This window comes from Melopsittacus undulatus, chromosome 6 (assembly GCF_012275295.1).
Source record: "Melopsittacus undulatus isolate bMelUnd1 chromosome 6, bMelUnd1.mat.Z, whole genome shotgun sequence".
Lineage (NCBI taxonomy): Eukaryota > Metazoa > Chordata > Aves > Psittaciformes > Psittaculidae > Melopsittacus > Melopsittacus undulatus.
Genome location: NC_047532.1, coordinates 50,639,398 through 50,662,307, shown reverse-complemented (window position 1 = coordinate 50,662,307; position 22,910 = coordinate 50,639,398). Strand labels below are relative to the sequence as shown.

General features: G+C 40.3%; 1 protein-coding gene across 1 annotated transcript in view; it reads left to right on the top strand.

Moving 5' to 3' along the window:
- RGL1 (ral guanine nucleotide dissociation stimulator like 1) overlaps nucleotides 1–22,910 on the top strand; it is a 67,729-nt gene that overhangs the window by 16,416 nt on the left and 28,403 nt on the right. The window contains exons 3-4 of the mRNA XM_034064000.1: nucleotides 4,951–5,159; nucleotides 15,857–15,934. Of these exons, the coding sequence (XP_033919891.1) occupies nucleotides 4,951–5,159; nucleotides 15,857–15,934 (287 nt within the window). The remainder of the gene's footprint in view (nucleotides 1–4,950; nucleotides 5,160–15,856; nucleotides 15,935–22,910) is intronic.

The window sequence follows — 22,910 nt, the reverse complement described above, 5'->3', positions numbered from 1 at the left end:
TTTTATTCCAGCACAGGGTCTCTGTCCCTGAAGTTAATAAAAATAGCTAGAATGGAAAACTCCCCATCTGGAAAAGCTGTAAGTTTCAAGGGAAGTGAAAAGCTTTTGAAAATCTGTCAAAATCAGTAGAAACGGTGTTGCAGAGAGACGAGTTTCACTATCTTGAGACTACTTGTGCAGAATTCCTGAACAAAACAAGTCTTTAGTAAAGTGCTAATGTTTGACATTACTAAGCCTGAAGAATATTTGGTATCTCATTTACTTCTTCTTCATCTCAGTTGTTTTCTTTCAGTACTTTATTCCAGTCTGCCTAATGAAAAACTATGACATTGGTTTCATTCCACAATTCTTGCTTTCAGAATCTCAACAGATAATATTTGCATTGGAAAAAAGTGCAAACCAGTGGGGGTTTTTGGTAAAAGCAATAGTTTTGAGTGGTATTTATGAAGCAGTGGCTGCAGTTCTGTGTGTTTCTGTTTGGGTAGCAGCCTCCTTTTGTACTGTTCAGAATTTGAACTGTCTTTTTTGCTTTTTTAATCTTGAGTCTCTGCTCCCTCTTGCTAGGATGTGTCATTAATTTAGGAGATGGTGGAGTCTGTAATTTATAATGCCACTGGATGTCAACAGGTGGCATTTGTACCTTTGGCCCAAGGGGCTGTGGAATACAGATTTGTATTTTAGCTTTCGAAGTGAGTGAAATACCTGGCAACTTTGGGACATATGCAGGTTCTGCTTTATTTTCCTGTCACTGGTAGGCAAAATGTCCAGAGATCAACATCTCTTTTCCAGTTTTTGCAGAGAAGAACTGATGGGAAATGGGGATTGGGGTATCAAGGGTTGCATGTGGTGTCTCACCAGATTTCTGAAGGAGTGGTGCTTTTACACACCTAGTAACAAGCTATGTTGGTAAGAAGCTGCTTGTAATTTAGGGCATGCTTCCTCAAACCCTGTGTTGGTGGCCACTGCAGAGAGAAGACGTCTGTTGGATCTTATGCTGATACTCATATCTTTTCCTCATCCTGCAATTGTGTGTGTGGCTATCTTGCTCTTTCATAATGCCTTGGTGAGTCAGTGAGACTGAAGTGTGGATTCAGGAGCCAGCCTGTACAGGGCAGGGTCAGGCCCTTGATTATAACCAGCTTGGAACCAAATTATAGCTCCTTCAGTACAGGACATCTGCAGCTGGTGTTGGAGTCAGTTTGTGTTTGGAGGAACATTTTAGTCTGAATGTGTTTCAGTCTGCACAGAGCTCTCATGTTTCAGCAAGAGCTGTATACATGGATAGTGTTTTGCGCTGCATAGCTGCAAGATGATTGTGAGAGTGTGCCCCTTTTAAGGTCCAGCATTGCAGAGAATTAGTAAAGATACTAGAATTACCCTAGATCATCAGTACCTGCACAGCCTCAAAAAACAGGACTTACAAGATTATACCTCAGTTCAATCTTTGTAAGTTTGCTTTTGAAAGATGCTGTCTATCTGGTTGGAAGCTATTTGCTCATTAGTTACACTTGCAGATTATCAAAGCTATCATCTGTTGCCTGAAAAATCAAAATAATACTGTTTCAAAATATAAAATAACTCAGACTCTAAAATGTCATATCTGTTTGTTTATGGTTAGCTTTGTGGAGGACCAAGAAAATCTTACTGAAGCCCTTTAATATTGGGGTCTGACATCTTTGTTAGACTTCTGGATATGTTGAAGGAGATGAACAGAAGGTGCTGGAGAGCCTTTTCTGTTCTGGTGCACAGAATGGTGTGAAAGTTCTGGTGCCATTAATTGGTACCATGTAAGAGTGATTACTGTGTGCCACTGTCAAAGCTTGCAGAGAGCTTTAGGAACATCTTTTAATAGCAGTATTTCTCTGAGCAGATAGCGCAAAAGCAAGCATTAAAACTCGCTTGCCTTTGGGTAGCCTGGTTATGGCAGTGAAGAGATGGCCTCTTGATTAATTCCAGACAGAGCAGTTTCCTGCTAGCATGCTAGCTCAGCCCACAACGTCTTATTCTGAAAGTCTGTTATTAACCTCGTCTGCCAAGTCTTCTCCTTTTAAACTTGCAGAATTGCTAAAATAATACAAACACAAACAATCCCTAAGAATTTCCTAAAATGATTTCTAGCAGTGTAACTGACAAAACTCAGTTTTAGATTTTGAGAGTTTGGGGTTGTTTTTTGTTTTGCCCTCTTTAAAAAAAAAAAAAAAGGTATTTTTTTAAACATCCTCCCAACATGATGTTTTGGTGAAGTTGCAGTGTTGTAATTAATGGAAAATATTGTGCATGTCTCAATCTTGGAAGCAGATTCTGCCCTTGTTTATTACAGTCATGTAAGTGAATGAGTGTGTTTTTTACACACACTGAGTAGAATATGGCTGTAAGTCAATACACTGTGAGTGGGACAATCTGTTGGAAAGAACATTGATAGTTAAGTACAGTGGTGTTGACTTTCTTCCCTGTTTGAAAGTGGTTGTGTTGTCTAACTGGTAATACAAAAAAGTATTTTAATTGTAAGATGAAAAGTCAGCAATAGGATGGTTCTTTTCGGTTTTTTGGTTTTTTTTTTTACCAATCAGGTTTTGCTTAGGGAAAATTTGAGTGGAGGAGATATATAGTGGCAGTAGCGATGTAGCCTTTCAGTGTTTCTGTAATGATGGTGTTATGTGTGTTCCAGATACACCTTTAAGTCAAGTATGTAACAGATTAAAACGTTTCTAAAGCAGCTTTCCGATCCATGGAACAATATCTTGCAAGTTATCCTGATGAAACTGGATTCTTTTCCTGTGGGGTTGCACTGGGGTAACAGTGGGGTTTGGTGCAGTAGCACTGTGTGCCTTGTCTATTTGTAAAATGCATTAATGGGTTCATGACACAAGGCCAAGTTAGTTTCTAATTCCACAGTCAAACAGATGTAAATCAGCAGTGCTTCCAGAATTTGTCTTACATCTGGCACACAAGCTTGTTTTCCCGTTATCAGCTGGTGTGTTTCTGTAGCTGTGAGGTGAACAATGGTGGGCAGCTAGTCTGTGTTAAACTTGACCCAACCAAGTGAAATGAAAAGCTGTGTTCTGGCTTGGCCACTTTCTAAGCCCAGTTTGCTGTAGCAGGTGGGCAGAAAAAGGCCTCTGGGCATGGCTCGTTTCAGTTGACTTAAACTCAACCAAAAAATGTCATTTTGCAGTTGACACGTTGCTGCAAATTTCCCAGGACCTTTGCTTACGAACTGTGTCTACACTCTTTACAGTCTGTTGATGGGGCTTGTGTCTTGATCCTACAAGATGTTCCTGTTCTTCCAGGGCTTCCTACAGACACAGAGGCACTTTTCTGCCAAAAAATGCCTGTACCCAGGCCCATGTATTGTTAGAAAGTCAAGAACATTGAGGGATACTGATATTATTCCTGTTTTTATTTTCCCTGTGTAGTTTTTGGAAGATGTTTTTGTTAAATGCAGACAGCAGGTTGTATTTTAATGACTAAGATAGACTGCTGTGTGTTCATACCCAATGCAAGTTTATGTCCTGTAGTATTTTCCTACTGATGTATTTAACCTAAAAGATTTCAGTTGGGTTTTTTTTTGCCACAGTCTTGGAATATTTCATGATGATCTGATTTTTCCCCTTGCATAATGCCATTAATCCTAGCTAGGTACAAGGCTTGCCTTTAGATACCTTCTAAACTCAGTAAATGTGAATACTTAAAAATATATTTAATTCTTTAAGATGATCTTTCAATAGTTTATTTACATAAATCATAGTGATGTCTGGGAATTTTTGAAAGGGTTTTTCTTTTCTCTCATGGTTGCAGACACTTGGATAGGCTCAAGCCATTTCCCTCTCTGAAGGAAAAAGCCCTTTTCTTACTGGAGTTTCATTGGTGCTAGTGATATGTGATGATAGCAATTAAATAGTGATTATTCGTGCCACATATTTGTGACAAGGCAAAAGCGCAGGTGCATCAGAGCACATTTTCCTCAAGCTGACGATGTAGTACATCGGTCACTAAGCAGCAACTGTGGGAGGGGAACTGCACACCTCCCCCATGCTGCCTCTGTAGAGTTCAGCCTTTCCTACATCAGTGGTCTGAAAGTTCCTTCCCAGAGACAGCCAGCTCAAGAGGTAGAGAGGAATTTTGTGTTAGGCTGCTCTTGTTGATGTTTTCATTCATGATCCCATTTTTAAAGCTTTTTTATCACACCTACTTAACAAATAAGTATTTAAACTACTCACAGAAATAATCTTCTGAACTGCCCTCTAAACAGTGGTAGAATTTAAGGGAATCTTTCTGGCTGCTTCAGACTTAAAGCAGGATGTGAGCGTTCAAAGCTACTGCTGTTTAAAAAGCACATGCACCCCCAACAGGAAACCCTACATTTGTTGACAAATATTGTACCTCCTGGAAACTGTAGGAGAACTTTGAAATGTTCTAATAGCACGTTTGCAAGATGACTTTGACAAACTCCTTGCAAAAGTATGATGAGATGTTTCGCATCCAGATGTGTTCATGACCTTACGTTCTGTGTGGTGAGCCAAAGTTGGTATTTTCAGCAAGGGAATCACAAGTGCCGATGCTACAGTTGTGGACAGTTTGCATGTTTATTCAGAAGTTAAGTGAGACACTGGATTGCCACTGCTGTTCCCTCCAGTAATATTCTTCTTAGTGGGATAATGGATATTCTTTTAGATACTAATACACAATTGGCTTGTAAAATAACTTGATAGCAGTCAGGCTATCAAATCTTATGTGGAGCATGTCAGAGAAGTATCTTAAAGACAAACTTACTAAAAGCCTGTTATTTGGTAGAGCATTTGGTGTTTGGAGAGCCAAAATAATTTAGTAATTAAAGCTGTATTATTCCTGTGAAAAGATGGAATTTAATGTGTGTTTCATTGTGAAAACCTTGTCAGGGATCTGGCTTGTGTCTGATTGTTGTGCTTTGTTTTTCTTTTGACTTTGTAGGTTGAAGAAGACCAGTTACCTCCAGAACACACTGTCAGCCAGTATGAAACATGCAAGATCAGGACAATAAAAGCTGGAACTTTGGAGAAACTCGTGGAGAACCTTCTGACAGCTCTTGGGGATAATGATTTTACCTATATCAGTATCTTTCTGTCAACATACAGAGCTTTTGCTTCTGCTAAGGAAGTCCTGGAACTTCTCCTTGACAGGTAAGAGCCAGGATAATGAAAACTAAGCCATTGTTTACATGATAGGGTGATGTTGTCAGGAATTCCTTCCACTACATTTAGTGCACACGAACTTAATAACCTGGTCGACAGATGTCAATAATGCTGCAAATTCCACAATTTCCACATAAACAAGAAGTGCTTAAAGGCATGTTGCCCACATCGCAAGTCTCATTAAAGCATAGTCACCAGGTAGAGAAAGTGTGCTGTGTCTGACTGTTAAGAAACCAAACTGGGCCTGACACAAGATAATTAATATTGTTCCCCCCCCCGCAAAAAAAAAATAAAACCAACCCAGAATGCATGGGCTGTAAAGCCCAAAAGAATCCAGAACAGCTGCTTATGTTTTGCTGGTTACTGATATTTCCAGGCCTGATTCTGCTTTTTGGGGACTGCTGATTTTAAAAAAGGATTGTACAGCCATAAGCAAGTTTTCACTATACCCTTCTATTACTTCATGTGAACATGCAGTTGTAATTTTTTAAAGACACACAAGAACTCCTTACTGTTCATTAGTATAGAAGAGCAGCATAAGAACTCAGAGGTTTTAACCTTGGCTCTCCCCACTAGGCAGATAAGGAACCAAAGCATAGATGATTTATCTGTGCTCTTCTTTTGTATAGTATAGTACTCCTTGCTTTAAATGAATGTTTTGTGGCTCAGTTCATAGCAGTGTTGAAATGCCTAGCTGCCAGGCCTGCTGTGGTTGTTCAAGTGTAGCAACTTCACAGTCAGGGAAGAAGTCAGATGAGGAAAGAGCAGCCACCCCTGGTGAGCAGATTGTGCAGTGAGGTTTACTACTGTGAGCTTTACCTGTCAGTCTGTACCAATTCAGATGCAGAACATGAGGAGCAATAAAAGTTGCTTCTATAAATGTTGAGGAATTCCTTCTTTTGAGTGGGTGATTCTTTCTATGCCTTCAGCTTTGGAGTCTAAATTTTTGACTTTCAAGAATAAAATAGGAAAGGACATCAAGTTTGTGTGGATTGTAATAACTTCAGAGAGGAGCTGACTTGCCAAGTGACAGTGTGTCATGAGATCTCTTGCTGCCTAAGTTTTGCCAAAGAGAATCCAAGAGCTGTATGCATATACATAGTGACTTTCAGCCAGAAATCTTTCATGTATGATTTATTTTACTTTCTTTCATTAAGATACTTTTTAAAATGAAAAATTCTGAATGAATACAATTTGCATCTTTGGAAGGATGCTTTGCCCCAAGTGGCTATTTTGAATATCATTCCCCTAGCTGTGCAGTTTTTCTTGCTCTGTATTGGTGGGTTGTCAGACTGCTCATCTGTGGTTCTTATGTGTTAACTGATGTGTATCTGGGGATATTTTCTTTCTGTAAATTTTCTTTTCTGTGATCCCTTGCAAAGAGCTCAAATAATGTGAATCAGTCATTCAGAGGGGGCTTCTGTACACAGGAAGATTTTCAATTAAAGGCACTTAAGTAGTCTTAAGACAAGTAATTCTTTCTTAAAGTACATTCATATATCCACTTTAGATTGCCAGAAAGCATATTTATGTGCATTTCCCAACATGGCCAACATAGTTTTGATTTTCAGTAGTTCCATTCTTACTTCCCTCTGCTGGAAGCTGTTTTGGGTATTTGATGGTGGTCTGGCTCTTTGGTTGTTTCAAAGCCCCTGGTCAGGACTAGGAAAGGGGTCTTGCAGCTGTTGGGCTGGTTTGTTCTGTGTGCTTCTGCACAGAGGACTTTGTGTGTCCTATGTATAACAGGATAGGTGGTTATTTCATGTGCAAGTATCTGGAGCTCTTGGTTGCCTCACCTGGTTGGATTCAATCAGTACTCGTAAGGATTCACTAGCCATTAAAATGTTCAAACTCTGTTAGGCTGCACTGTCCTAAGGATAATGAAGAAGTCACTTGGGATTCTTGCTTTTGCACTGAAATTTGTGGAGTCCTCTAGATAAACTGTTCTGTTTTCTTCCCATATTTTCCACTAGTGAAAAGATCATAGCAAGCTAAAAATAGAAATGTACAAAATTAATAAAACATTGAAATTATAAAATCAGATAATCAAAGATGAGGAATTTGAGAGGTGGAGAAACATAAGATATTTATGAAATTCATCATGTGCTTTAATTTCTGTATTGTTTTCTAGGAAAGTATGTATTCATAGATTATAAAAACAGCCTGAAGAAAGTAGTTACTCATTCTCTCAGAATCACTGGTCATGAGACATGTGAACTCTCTGGGCTCCTGTGAAAATGCCAGCTCTGTGCAGTAAAGGTTTCTGTGAATTGTATAGCTGGTGCAATTTAGATCAATTAACTCTGCAACTAAGTTCTGAATATTTTCATATCTAGGAATTACATCTGTCATATTACAACTGGATTGCAGCACAAAGGAAATGGCAAGTCTGACTTGAGTCTTACATTCTCTCAGGAGTTCATCAGAGGAGAGAAAACCAGCCTTAACTGGAAAAGAAATTATGCAGGCAGGACTAACTGAGCTTTGAAATGTTTGAATAAGCCAGTTTAAAAGGGATTTCATTTGAGTATTCAAGCAGGAATTAACAGGAAAATAGGTGTCCTTTTCCAAAGCTGATGTGCTTGTTTTTCACTGCATTGTTGGCTGCTGACTGAGGGAAAGGATCTTGGGCCAGACTTGTGCACTGCTGAGTCCTTGTGGTCTTCAAGAGATCGAGTTCCCATCATATTGGTTTTTGGTAATGTGCTGGCATGGTAGAAGCCCTGCCTTAAGGAGGAATATCCTTCTGTGTTTGGCTTTGAAGGTAGGAAGGGAGAACAAAGGAAGTTTGAATACTTAAGCTCTGCTTCAAACAAATAGCCTAAATGATATATATAGCAACATTTCAGGTAAGTTTTGGTAGCCCAACTGTTTAGGACAGCAGCAAGTTTGGAGCGTATTTGACTCCAAGTCAGCCCTGCCTTCTTGATGTTGCTTTAAAGAGGTGAAAATATCAGAAGAGAGCAAGAAAGAACAAGGGAAAAGTCTTCACAAAAGAGAACTCTCCTTTCTGAGTGCAGTTCTAATCTTACTGGCTTGTGTGCCTCTCAAAATAAGGTATAATATCTCCCTCAGCCGAAGGGCACACAGGCTGCCTGACCTTCTCACCGTTACCCTCAGCCTTTTACAGTGAATGACAGAATCCACAGGAAATCCTAGGAGGTCACCACTTCCTTCCCCTGTCACAAATCTTAGGAGCACAGTGTGTAAGAATCCATGGATGTTTCTCTTGGCTTTTTGAATACCATGGATAATCCAGAATTTTATGACTTGGGACAAAATCTAGATGAAATTTAAGATATAAAATTTAGAATGATTTACACACAGCTGTGGAATATGGATGTGTTCACACATCCATATGTGTTCTTTACTGTTCTTTACAGTAAAGAACTGGAAGTTCTTTACTGTTAGGGTGGTGAGGTGCTGGAATAGGTTGCTCAGGGAAAAGCAGATGTTATAAGGAAAAGTTAAAAAAAAGAATGAGATCGTTGAATTTAACCAGCTTAGTTTTCATCTCTACATTAGTTCAGAATAAGTAGCATTTTTGCAATATTGTTAATACTAACAGTACAGAGACTAAAGTGGGTATCAGTGCACGATCTGTGTTTTATAGGTACTTGCATTTTGATTTCCAGTGAAGTAAAAAAGTAATGAAAAGGGAATCTATTAAAAACAAAAGACAAAACAAAACAACAAAAGCCTCAAGCAAAAAACAAGATTTTGGCATTAGTTGTCAATTTTAGTTTCATGTGAAGAGCTTGAGCCCTGTTTCTTATTCTCTGTAACGATGGATTATCGAGTAAGGTAATTGCCATTATGAATGGCAATGCTGAGCTCTTGTTTGGTCCAAGAGACAACAGTGATATGGCCAGATCAAAAAAGGCCCTTGAGATTTTTTACAGGTGAGCAGCTCCTTGGCACAGGGTATGAGAGAACAGCATCTGCATCTCCCAGGTGTAGGACATTTTTTTTGTAGGAATTGAGAAAATGACATAGGCTCTTAAAGACAGGCCTGGCAGACGGGGCAGGGGAGTTGGTGTTTATATCAGTTGCTATTTATATTAGGGATAGGCTGGAGACTATGGAACTCTGTCTGGGGACAGGTGATCAGTCAACAGAGTTTGTGAGTCAGGGTCAAAGGGAGTACAGCAGTGGGGGACATCACTGTGGGGATCTGTTACAGACATCCTGATGAGGAGGACTCTGTGAATGAAGCGCTCTATAGACAGATAGGAACAGCCTCACACTCACAGGCCCTTGAGCTCATGGGGGATTTCAACCATCCTGCTATCTTTCGGAGGGACAGTACGGCCTGGCACAAGCAATCCAGGAGGTTCCTCTCTTGTGTGGAAGGCAACTTCCTCCTGCAAGCAGTAGAGGAGCCGACAAACAGAGATGCCATGCTTGACCTTGTGCTCACCAACAGGGAGGGTCTGGTTGGGAATGCGATGTGCCAGGGCTGCCTTGGCTGTAGCCATCATGAGGTAGTCAAGTTTGAGATCATCAGGGCACAGGGTGTGCTCACTGCCCTGGACTTCAAGAGAGAAGATGTTGGCCTCTTCAGGATCCTGCTTAGTAAGCTTCCATGGAATATAGCCCCAGAGGGCAGTGGAGCCCAAGACTGTTGGCTGATATTCAAGGATCACCTGCTACCTACTAGCCAACCGTATCCTGGGCTGCATCAACAGGAGCATTACCAGCAGGTCAAAGGAGGTGATCCTGCCCCTCTACTCTGCTCTCATGAGACCTCACTTGGAGTATTGTGTGCAGTTCTGGTGTCCTCAACATGAAAAGGACATGGAACTGTTGGAACAAGTCCAGAGGAGGGCCACGAGGACGATCAGGGGACTGGAGCACCTCCCATATGAAGACGGGCTGAGAAAGTTGGGGCTGTTCAGCCTGGAGAAGGCTGCATGGAGATCTCATAGCAGCCTTCCAGTATCTGAAGGGGGCCTACAGGGATGCTGGGGAGGGACTATTCATTAGGGACTGTAGTGACAGGACAAGGGGTAACTGGTTAAAACTTAAACAGGGGAAGTTTAGATTGGATATAAGGAGGAAGTTCTTTACTGTTAGGGTGGTGAGGTACTGGAATGGGTTGCCCAGGGAGGTTGTGAATGCTCCATCCCTGGCAGTGTTCAAGGCCAGGCTGTACAGAGCCTTGGGTGACCTGGTTTAGTGTAAGGTGTCCCTGCCCATGGCAGGGGGGGTTGGAACCACATGATCTTAAGGTCCTTTCCAACCCTGACTATTCTATGATTCTATGACAAACTTCTTCCAAAATTTATGTGTGGAAGCTGGATAGCCCTTAAGTGCAGTGCATGCAGTTTATTTTGGATTTGCTGTGGATACACACCTCACTGCGAGTGCTGCGGTATTGTCTGATGTATGTATTAGAGATACACAAATCCAGATTAGACAGTGAGAGTCCTGGGTCTCTTTAGAAAAATGTCCTGGGAAATCTGGATATATTGTACCCTAATTATGTGGGGATACGTGTTGGTCATTTGATGCTTTGTCTGCAGAGTATCCTATCCAAGCAGTGCAGTGCAAGCATTAACACATCAACTAAATCTGATGCAGGAAATATTCTGTCTAAATAAGGTGACATGATCTTCCCTGAGTGACAGGGGCAAATAAAAAAGCAGATGCTGTACTTATGAGAAACTGAAGTGTTAGGGCAGAAAAAAAGAACTTTTAACAGGTTTGAATAATGCAGAATCACGTTTGTTTGCATTAAATCAGCCCACGCTGTGGTGAGGTTTTGTGCAGTCTTATGAGCAAAACGTTTTTTCCGGCGTGGGCCTTACTCTGTTAAAATAAGCTGTAATCTGTCCTGTGAGCGCGTGAGGCTCTGCAGCCATAGGTAGCTTCTAGGCGGCCTTTCTGGGCTGCATGCTGTAATCTTCATTTCCTGCATGGCTGCAGAGGAGTTTGTAGATTTCTCTTTTCCCCTGTGTCTCTTTAGTCTGTCCTACCACACATTGCTTGCATTGCCTTTACTCCCCTTCACATGACATTGGAAAGCGGGAGAAAGTCCTCCCAAAGCCAAGCACACGTGGCTTTGGGTTTTCAGAATAGGAATCATACACTTGTGCAGTGCTAGTCCTTGCAGCATTTCTTACTCCCACAGCCCATGCTGGTGCAGTTATCACAGAAATGCATGATTTCCAAGTAATTTCTAACACTTCTTGGAGATTGTGAATAAATCTGTTTGGTTTTGGGGAGGCTGATAGGTTGTTTTTTTTTTTTTTTTTCTTTTCGCTTTTTCCCCTTCCAGGACTTCAAATTAAGCTTGAAGGTTTTGCTTTTATTAAATTTGAGACTGAATCCCTGTTCATTCTTTTGTCTGGATTCAGCCCATGAAGGTTTTCTTTTAACACAGAATAGAAGTCAAACTAAACAAAATCTTGGGCGTAAGCTGGTATGTTGAAAAATGAGGGGGATGACTTGTATTTTCAAAGCTATTTAAGAGTAATTGGACATCCGCATCCCTTTAGTATTCATGGAAGTCTGGCATCTAAATGCAGCAGACAGCTTTGAAAACCTGCCAGGTCTTTAACACTGTATGTTCTGATATTTTCTCTTTGTTTTGTGGAAGTGGGCAGGGATATTTAAAAAAATAAAATCTTGTTGGCATTTTGATGTGAAAACACTCAATGGAAATTCCTGGAGAGAGGAAAAGGAGGCCAGCTTTTCCTGCCCCTGGCAGTAAGGGTACAGCAGGATGCACCAGTGCCACTGGATGTGCTGTGGAATTAATCTCTCACAAGTGTAGTGGAAGCAAAAGATGTTTAGTTGTCCAGATGGGAGCAGAAGCAGGCAGAGCTCCTGCCTTATGTCTTTTATTTTGTCTAGTAATCATGTTTTTCTTTGCAATGACACTTAAAAGTAGGGCTGTGCTGTACAAGGCACAGTTGCAGATAAAGTGGCAACCAGTTCCTGTTTCAAGGAGTTTACAGAGGAGGGAGTTGATGCTGTTTAATGGGAGATCTAAAGCTGGATAGTGACAGCAAAAAAAGCAAGTTAGTTTTACATTTACAGTTGATTCCTTTTGCTTGGAGAATAGCTCTATAGAGGGTAAATGGAGGGGAAAATGAAGGTAGAGAGGATGTTGAAGGAATGGGTCCTTCGATAGTAGAGCCACACTTTTTGGAACAGGTGCTTTATATGGCACTTGTCTCACTGTTGCTGTAGTATCTGATCTTTCCTCTGTTGTATATCAGGTGGTTTGTCAACTGAAAAAGTTATTTCATTTCCATTATTCTATGTGTGTATAATTCCAAGTACCTCATGATTCTTGCGGAGTATCTGTACCTCCAAATTGTTTGTTTCAATGCTTACAAGCCTTATTTAGGGCTTGCGTTGGGGATTTTGACAAGAGCAACCTTTCTGTATTATTTTTGAGTTATTCAAAAAGTATTTTCCTCCCTCTTCTTCACTTCCCTCTTAAAAGAGATGCAGGGATGTGCTTTCTACTGTTTTTTAGTATTTAAATATTCAGTACCGCCCATTCCATTCTGGTCTCATTTGCTTAGTCTTTTTGAGTAGCCTCTAACTTTCCAAACACCAAGCAAGGCTGAAAAGTTCTGTGGACTACAGGATCCTTTTGTTTCCCATGTCTCTTTTTGTATGCAAAGCATTCATGCAAGGCTGGGTAGTGAATGTCTCTTTGTCCAGGACCCGGTGAGAACAGAGCAGTTGAAGTCTGCAGAACCACAGTTCTTTACATCAGATGTATCATTAACTCCTCCTAATCTGTATTGAATGACCTGTTGTTCATGCAGAGCTCTTTCAGTGAGAGATAGGCAGAGGTTTACATCTGGCAGTATAATGAAGTATTATATATTTCTCCAGTTTTGCACAGAAAATTGGCTGCCCTGTGTTAGGAATTTGTATTATAAAAATCAGCATGTATCTCTCTAGTGACATTTAAATGTAAATGCCTAATGTTTTTCAAATACATATTTTATATTTCATATATAAGCAGGACTGTGATATTGTGAGTCACTGCAATAAATTTTGGAATTCAAATTTAATTTTTATTAAAAAACTGAGCTGTCCTTTCATATTTCTCCTAGTAGGGGGAAAAACGTTTTTTATCTCTTGTCTAAGATTTATTTTAGTCATCTTAGCTAGCAGACAGCAGTGGAGAGTGAAATCCTTGCCCTTTAGCAACAGGACAGGAGCAGCCTTCGTAGCATGTAATGTACGTTATATCGGCAGCAGGTCTCAGTTGTGTCCTGGGTGATCTTCACTGAGGAGGTGTCAGCATAATTCTCTGAAAATCCTTTTATGCTCTTTTTGTATCATCTTGATAAGGTATGTTACCTCATGTTACAGTATCTGGAAAAGCAGAACAATTTACAGGTCTGCAAGAGCAAATATAGAAACCAGTGGAGTTAAATCTAATAAAAATAAGTTAAAGCTTTACACTGCAGCTTAGCACAGTGTTGGAGTATTGTTCTTAGGACCCCTCTGATTTACTGCATTCTTGCAGTAAAGCAGTAGAAAGTATCTCAGGTTGTTAATTGCATTCACTTTGAATTGCAAACACTAGTAAATTAGCTTTTAGAATTTAACTGATAGCCTGGAGAGGCCAGGTAGGATTAAGCAGTGAATTTGGCATAGCCAAGAATTAGAAGGAAGGTATCTATTAAATTTTACAGCTTCAGTAGTGCTGATCCCAGTAAAAGGAGCATGGACAAGGTGTGAAATTGCTTGGGAGAATGTAGAAGAAAGCACAGAGGCTATTGATGCACCAAAAAATTTCAGAACAAGATTGACAGCTGTTGTACCAAGCAGTGGTTCCTCTGTGAATGCTCCTGTTGTGATTCACTGTGACCACCAATCAAGGTGTTATTCAGCATGTTTAGAAGTGGATTCTTACTTTATTGTCAGTTTCGCTAAGCATATTTTTCTCCAGATGTTTGGATTAGCTCCATGAAATCTCAGTGGCAAAATGGGTTATCCTGTGCATACATCAATTTCTAAGGATGCCTTTTAAGAAGCCCTTAAAACCTACTCTCATAAAGCTGCTTTCTTGCAGGACCAGCAGGATTGTTTCAGCATGACTGAGAAGAGTTTGGGCACTTCAAAACATATGTTTGCAAGTTTTTGTGCACGTTACACCTTTTTTTGGTGTCCCCTCCCCCTGGACAGATAAAATGATGAGATTTCCAAAACAACTGGAACAAATAATTTTTGTTATGTCTACCTACAAAGTCGTTGAAGATTCAAGATCTGGTTTTAAATGAGCTGTTTCAGATAATGCAAGTGGTTTTAGCACAGTACTCAAGGCTAAGTAAGCCCAAGCTGACATCCTTATGACTGTGGCTATGTTGCTCCTTTCAGACTTGTTTGCCTTTATTAGTTTGGGTTTACTTTACAGTGCACACTTACAATATGCAAACCCTTGATCTTTCTCTGCCTCAGCTTCTCCATCACAGTGGATATGTCCAACATTAAGACCTTGTCATAAATTGTTGAAACCTAAGTTCTTATTTTGAAGTATTGTGGAGTTGTGAGATTGTTAGCCATAGTAGGGCAGAATATTAGTATGAGGGTGGTGGATGGTGGTGCTAAAACTTGTTCTTGACAGTTCAGCAAATCTGGTGGCGAGAGCTTGAATTCAGTTACACTGGTTGACTTTCTCTACAGATCTGGGATTCTTACATAGAAAGCTTTAGGCTGATATTCTAGAGGAGCATAAAACTACCACATTTTTATCATTTGAGATACTTTAGATGAATTTGTTACAGTTGTCACATGAGCCTTCAGGGTGGAAACTGACAGCCCACTATGTTTTCTCTATCTGATGTTACTAGGATGTTGTAGGACAAATACTTGTTCTCCTGCCTATTCAGATTAATTGCAGGTGCCTTATGCAGTTAGTTGAGCACAGAATGTGTAAAATCAGCTTGCCTTTATCTCTTCTATATGTAATTTTCCACCTTCATTAAAGCTGCTTCTAAGGAATCATGAAATTATATGTGGGGTTGTATATCTGAAACAATGGGCACTCCCGTTCAAAATGAAATACATAATACTGCTTTCAAGGCACATGTACTTCCTATGAGGTAAGAGATTTTGCTTCGCACTGTTGGAGTTGAGTCTATCGTTTCCTCTTCCCAGTGGCATTTTCAGAGTGCCAGGGGCCATTCCCACTGGTAAAACCTATATCAGTGGGTTTGGCACTAGTGTAGCAAATCAGCACTTGCCACCTAGAAAACTTCTGTGTGAAATAACAGTTGGAGTTAGAAGGAATGACAAATACTAGAGAAAGAGAAACTGTTGGAGAAGGTGGTTGTGTTGCAGCCTCACTGCACACTGGAGTGTGTGTATGTGCTCTGGGAAAAAAATGCAGTGAAAAAAGGCAGAAAGGGTCTTGGAGCTCTGAGCAAAGAAACTGTTTTGGTTGATTCCTTGTGTCTGCAGGCTGCTCTCTCTAAATTGACAAATTAGTTTGGAAGACATTGGCTGTCTCTCTAAGATGACTTTTTTTTCCCCTCCAAAATTAAACAATCTTCAAGCTCCTTACTTTTGCCCAACTGTTAGATTCTGTATTTGTAGTTTGAGCTAGAAAAGCTTTTTAGCATTTATGATAATTGCATATGAATTATGCTATTTGAGATTTTGCTTTGATGCAGTAGAGGTTCCTCTAAACATCTGTCTCATTTTTTCAGATATGGATCCCTGGAGACCCCAAGCTTTGAAGAAGTTGAAAACGAGAATTCCTCTGAATCCAAAGGAGTTGTCAGGATGTAAGTGTAGTTTTGCCTTGTCCAGCGACCTCTAGTCGGGATTTTATATTGGAGGAGGATGTGGCAGCATAACATTTGTTTCCTTTGAAAATTCTCAGCACTGTTTGCTTGCTTAAACAAGCTTGTATAAAGGCCAAATATCAGTTGTCTCCAAGCATATCCAGTCTTATAACCCAGAGATCTTTTGATCCTTTTGCCCTCATGCCTTTCATGTCTGAATCTGATACCTGTTACTCAACTACAATGAAGTTGTCAGGAAAGTAATCTGTCAGGTGTATGTGCTTTAACAGATCCTGTAGAAATGCGAATTCTCTTTCCTGCCTTAAAAATTTCCATTGCTCTCAGTTGCTCTGGCTACTTCTGTCTTACACATGATTAATGGTATGTGGAGAAGCGGTTGGCTTTGTAGTCCTCTTGTGAAACATGTAGTTCAAGTAGTTCATGTTTTGTCTTGTCTGGGATAATTCTAATATAATTATGTTTACCATCTTTTCTCATAGAATGGAAACATGATACAATTTTGCTCTCATTATATGACTTGGATAAATAAGAGGAAAAAGCACGAAAGCTATGTTATTTCTTGCCATTAACTCTGTATTCCTCAGAGAAAAATATCTCATGGGGAAGCCTGTGGTCTGTAGCTAGAGATATGCATTTATTAGACTCCTGTTATGAGAGTTCAGATGCTTTAAAAATCCATTTGGGGCATTAGAAATAGGGATGCAATTGAAAGCATTTCTGCTGGTTTGACACAAAAAAGAAAACTGCTACAGAAGTTAAAAACAACTGTAGGAAGAGCATTTATGGCTCCTCAAATATCCTTTTTAAAGAAGAGATTTTTTTTTAAAGAAGAATACACATAGGAGGAATATCATGTTGTATGTGGTATACTATAAGGCCACAGATTACTTTCTATATTGAAATTCTCTGTGCTTTCTGTACTTGTAGTATAGATTTGTGATGAATTTTGAAACAGAAAATGCCTGATGTAGTGTTTTGTTTTGGTTTTCTTTTTCCTTTTTTCATTAATTAGTGTGCTACCTCATGCTCATGTAGCACAGAACCTGCAAGTCCTACACTAGGGCTTGAGGACATTTATGGCACAACCTCATTTGAGAGACTTGTGGGAGCTATAAACCTATCCCAGTGTTTCCAAATTTGGGGTCCAAGGCAGCAGTTACTTCTCTTACTTGTTGTAGTGACATATAGTTGTGACTGACCCAAGGTCATTTCAGCTGTGTTTGGAACTATGCCTTCAGAGGATCCGTTCTGCCAAGGGGATTTTCTCCTATTCACTTATGGATCATTCCTGTTGGTTTGAGGCCTCTGGGGTGGTCAAAAAAGGAAAGGTATTTTTCGTCAGGGATCAGATTTAATTACCTATAATCTGAAATGTCTTTTGGGCTTTTTATTATTATTGTCCCTTTCCTTAAAACTGCATTCAGTAGTACACAGCTTAAAGAAAGGAACTGTAATTTTGTAACTTTACAAATGCACACAGTTTGGACCTTAGAGTTACGAGTAGGCTCAGAACGCCCCCAAAAGGTCTGTGAGCTTAAAAAAAACCCTGCCATGCATGACTGCTTTTCTTCTTTGTTTTTCCTTAGTTATCAGGACCCAGCTTAGCTTCTCATGTTCAGTAGCTTGTTTTCCACAGTTGTTACTGCTTGCAGTCAGTCAGAAGGTTTGTGGTTGTAAGTAAGACAAGAATAAAATCCAGAAAAGGTATAAGTCCAATGAAATGTCTGTGTATCCAGAAATATGATGCCTTGCCTCTCTTTTCCCCACTCTACTGAAAGATGGTGTTAATTTTGATCTCTGGGCAGTCCACTGCTGGCAGACACCTGTACCCAAAGCACAGACTCCATTAATTTAGAGAGGTGGTGTATTAAAGGAACAGAACACTTGTTTCCCAGAAGGTAGGCTTTAAAGACATGGCTGGAGCTGGTTTAGAACAGAGAAAGGACTGTAAAACCTTCGAAGTACAAAATGTTGTAACTGCTTTTACCTTTCACAAATCAGTAGCTTTACTGAATACCGAGATGCCTCTGGGTAATGTGAGGGTCTGAAACAATGCTTGCTGAGGCTGTGTCACTGAGATGACTTGCCAGGCTTGCAAGACCTATGGAGCTGATGCAGCACATCACACTTCATGGATAAAAGGTGCTAAGCTTGTTGCCAAGAGTTTTAAAGATTTCTGTAAGTGAAGTTCCCAGAAGTGATTCATTGCTGTTCAGTGTACACAGAAGGATGTTCAGCCTGCAGTGTTCGCATTCAGGGAAGACTAGTTTAATGTTGACTGAACCTAGTTACTTGGAGACCTCATGCAAAAATATAATAGCATGAACCTGAGATGATCTGTGGGAGAGGTTTTTCAAGAGGCGGTGTTGTCACATTGGTCCATGGACTTGGACCATGATATTTTGTTTGTTTGCTTGCTTTCTAGAGGTCTAACATTTGTGCATTTTCTTTAAAATTTAAAAATGCCATCTCTCCCTGTACGGAGAAACAGCTCCTGTGTTTGTAGCTCGTGGGAGACTCCACAGCCAGGGCAAAGGCAATGAAAAGGAAATGGTGTGCTGTAAACAGTGAGACATGTTCTGATCTGTTCATTTACATCTCTCCTGATGAAGCCAAAGAAATATAAGTCCCAGTTTAGGTTACATTTCTCATGGGCACTAAAGAGAAGGTGGTGGAACTGGGAAACTGGTCTCCTGGTTGCAGTATTAAGTTTCAAATGGGGATTTTATTTATTCCCCCCCCCCCCCCCCCCCGTGTATGTTTTATACTTGCAGTATACTTACAGTGCTGTAAAAGAGAGGATTCTTGCTGGAGTTGGACCAGTTGAATGAGAAGAAAACCCAGTTTACTTAGTACAAAAAGTTAAAGAGCTTTAAGCCCTCCATTCCTTCTCTTCTGCACTCCCAAGCACTGCCGTGGCTGAATCCAGAGACTTTTAAATCCTAAATGAGCCTGAGTAACAGGCTCCTTTCAAGCCTCCTCTAGGAGCATAAGGTTGAGATTTCCTTCCGTTCCTGGCTTTGGTTTGCTGATTTGGGGTAGATTGTTGGTGCTCTCCCCCCAGTGAATGACAGGCCACAGAAATGAATCAAAATACTTGGAGGTTTTCTTGTTGCCTTGAATGTCAGCTCCTAGTTACATCTGCTTTATTATCAAAATGTGGAATTAATTTGTCACTAAAACTTGGAATGTGGCACAACTGAAAACCGCAGACAAAGCAATTCGAACCTGAACTGAAATCTCCGTTTCATTCCGCAGCAATTAGGTAAACCAGTTCAGATAAAATTAAGGAACTCTTCAGTTACCACATGGCAGGTCTTGCACCTTTACCTCTGCTCTTCTTCGTAAAACCAGCAAATACCAAAACTTTCAATGTAATATTGCAGCATTTGGAGTTTCTCATAGTGATAAAAAACATTGTCCTGTGGTTTCTTGAGCATTTTTGATCTTTCCGAAAGAGAACTTGTCTTTTGTTTCCTACTGACATTAACGGTCGTGCTGGAAAATGAGACTGGAAAACTGTTACAGTCCTGCAGAAATAAAACTGCTCCTGACTCATTGTACTCCAGGAGAACAGACACCAAAGGAATGTGAGACAAATAGAAGAAAACTGGCTGGAAGTTTCTGATGCCTGGGAAATCCATGGTGGGAAGCAGTTAAGATGCATTTGGGAGAGCAACAATCAGCATTCATTCCAGTAAAACCAATTAAGCTAAAACAACAGCAGGAACCAGTGTGGTTACATGAGAAGTGGAGTCAGAGGGCAGTCTAAGCAATGCAAGAGTGGAAGAGTTATGAAAACAACCAGAACTAAGCAAAAAAATAATTAGAACAGCAAAGAAAAATAATGATTGGCATTTCAAAACACAGAACAACCTGCCGACCTGTTCCCTTAGTGACTTTACATGTGTCCCAGCAAATGCCACCCAAACCAGATAGTTTTGTACATATTCCTGTCTAACTTAATAAGAAACCAGTCATTTACTCTCTCTTTGAAACTGAGGTTCTCCTTATCCTTCTTAATTGTCGAGTTTCCCTTCTATTCTTCTTCTGAAGAAAAAGAAAACTTTATAGCTCATAATGAACCCATGAAAATTGTATTCTGTGAAGTTTCTTTCTTGCCTGAGATCTTGGAAGGCTTCCATTTGTATCTGTCTCTGGGTCTACCAAGTACGGGGAGTTTCTTCTCAAGGGCAGCAAATGTAAAGCTACTACTGCAAGATATGAACAATTCTCTAGCCTGTTTTCAGAAATCTTACCTCCCTGACACACAAATTACACAGTCAGGCGATAGGAATTCAGTAGGGCACAGTGTACCTTTTTTCTCTTTCCTCTTTCCCATCTTGAATTAAATGATTTTGCTGGCAAAAAGCAGTGTCTGTAACAGTTGTGAACTGTTCGCCTTGCTCTGGGAATCTGGGTCTGTCTTAAACTCTGTTTGTTCTTCAGCTTATGAAAGTGGCCATCGACCAAGCCTGTGGAAACTGAGCTTAGTCTAAACATCATGTGAACAATGTTAATACAAGATCTTATCCTGGGGAGAGGCTCCTTCCAAATCATTGCTGAACTGGTAAATGCTCCTAAGAAAAGAATACAGAGCCTAATTTTTAGTGGTGGAGCCAGTAGGGATGATGGTGAGTTCATGATATGGGTGCGGAAAAGAGGCATGAGAGCAGGAGTTAAGTATTCAATTAGGTCATGCAGCGAGGCACAGTGTTCTGCCTGTGGTGGAAAAGAGATGAAAATGCGGTGGGCATAGGACAGTGGTGTTTGTGTAAGTATTGCTGTAACACAGCATTCAGGGTATGTGTGGGACAGGGTATGTGTTAATCCACTAGAGTGGATTAACAGTATCAGAGGAGGGTGAAGCGAGAGCTTGGGAGCACTGCTGTGAACATGTCTGTTGTGGCTTTTCTTGTACCTTGAGATGTGGAGCACTGTTGGCTTTGCCGTGGCAGTCATGGAGCACTGGCTGTTGTGTGACACCTGTCCTGGCTGAGAAAAAAGGTCTTGAAGCTCCAGATGAAAAGTTTGGCCACCTCTGGCTTAAACTGTGGAGCACATACTTGTTGCATTTATGTAGGAGCTTGCCTGAGCAAAGCTGTGAAAATTCAGTCCCAAATGGTTTTCAAATGTGGAGAGAGTCTTACAACTTCCACGATTCGTTTCATGTTTGTAGTGAAACCTCTAATCTGGAACATGTTTCCACGTTAATTTTTAGTTGTAAATACCTTTTGTAGCACTGAAACTGTAATTCCAGAGTTTCTCCTGTCAGCAAGCCTACCCAAACAGTATTACTGACAGATTTCCAAGTAGTCTCATTAGAAATTCAAGGGTGCTGCAATATTAGGGAAGGAAACAGACAAAAACCAGACTAAAATGGATAGGACTTGTAAAATGATCTCTCTGTGGGATTAAAAATTAATTGAGTTTTGAGGAAAAAACTAATATGGTTAAGATGAGACAAGGAGAGTGGGAGAAACCTATTTTAACTCTTTCTTAGCTATTAGTTTATTCTGAATGACATTGAGCAGCTGAGTTAACCAGATATTGCTGTGGTTTCCCTACCTGCAGTACAAATGTGCCAGTATTAGTATGCAGCTCTGATACAAGAGCTTTCTGGGTTAGCTTTTGGGATCCTCATTGTCTACATGTGAAATGTATGTTCATATTTGAACTCTCTTCATGATCTCATAAATTGAGGAAAGAGAAGTCCTCCTGTCTTGCTTCTCCCTTTCCAATTTGCAGCTATTAACACAATAGACCCAGAACCACTAAATCCTTATTTTTTAGAATTTGAACTTTAAAAGCCAAGTGCCTGATTCTCATGAGCACAGGTGCTCTTTGAGCTGACACACTGATGTCTCTAACTGGACACTTGTGTTTAGTGGTTTTTACTGAGAGCATAGCCCGTTTCTTCTTCATGGGATATCGTTGGGTGTATGGAATACTGTTATTGCATGAGGCTCTTGGAAATGTGGTTGTTGGAATAGGTATCAGGGAAGGTTTCTGTAGATGTGAAAAATATGTTCATTGGAGGGCTAAGCTCTCACAGGTAGCTACACAGCAGAGCAGAAAGCATTTGCAGAAAGAGAGCCTGCTGCAAAGTAGGGCTGTTGTCACTTGCTCATCTCGGCTGTTTTTCTGATGGCAGTAGAGCTCCTGAGATCTGCCTCCTTATAGAAGGAAAACTGTTTTGTGGCAACACCTCTAATTCACCTCTTGTGCCTGCCACAGCATTTGAAATACAGGGATGGTTTCAATATCACAGAGGAAAACTTCAGAACTTCCTTTTCTCAGGGACTTTAGATGTTTACTGTGCCTTTTATTCTGGAACAAGGGTTTTTTTCCCCATCCTATTCTGAACACCACAGTAGGTTAGCATGAAACAGTGGCCGTGGCCAGTGCGTCATATTACGTGACTGCACACAGAAGTCCTTTTCCCTTATCTCTTTGTGAGCTCAGGTAAACAAAATCATCTTTAAAGTTTTTTTTTATATGCCTCCTGTGTCTTCCTAGCCTCTAATTGTGCTGTGGCCAGTGCTGATTGTTGCGCTAAAAATATGCACACTGAGTTACCTGCACATTGCTGTGAAGAACCGAAGATGTCGCAGCCTTTCCTGCAGCAGAAAAAATAAATTGCTATTTTTTTTTTTAGCCAGGCTTGAATTTTCTGAAAACTTGAAGAAATCAGGTTATTTTTCTAGAGTTCTTTCAGTTTTTCCACACTTGGTTGAAATTTGTCAGCAAAACTTTAAGTTAGTTTTGGAAAACCATAGCATAAATTGTCTTATTTTCTTACAAAATCAAGTTGAAACAATGAAAAATCCCTGACAAGATAGGCTTTAAAGAAATTGTCATAAGCTTCCATTTGTGCCGTATCTAAGAACCAATCTAATAGGTGGGCGTGGATTAAAACCTACATAAACCAGGAAAAGCAGATAAACAAATCACT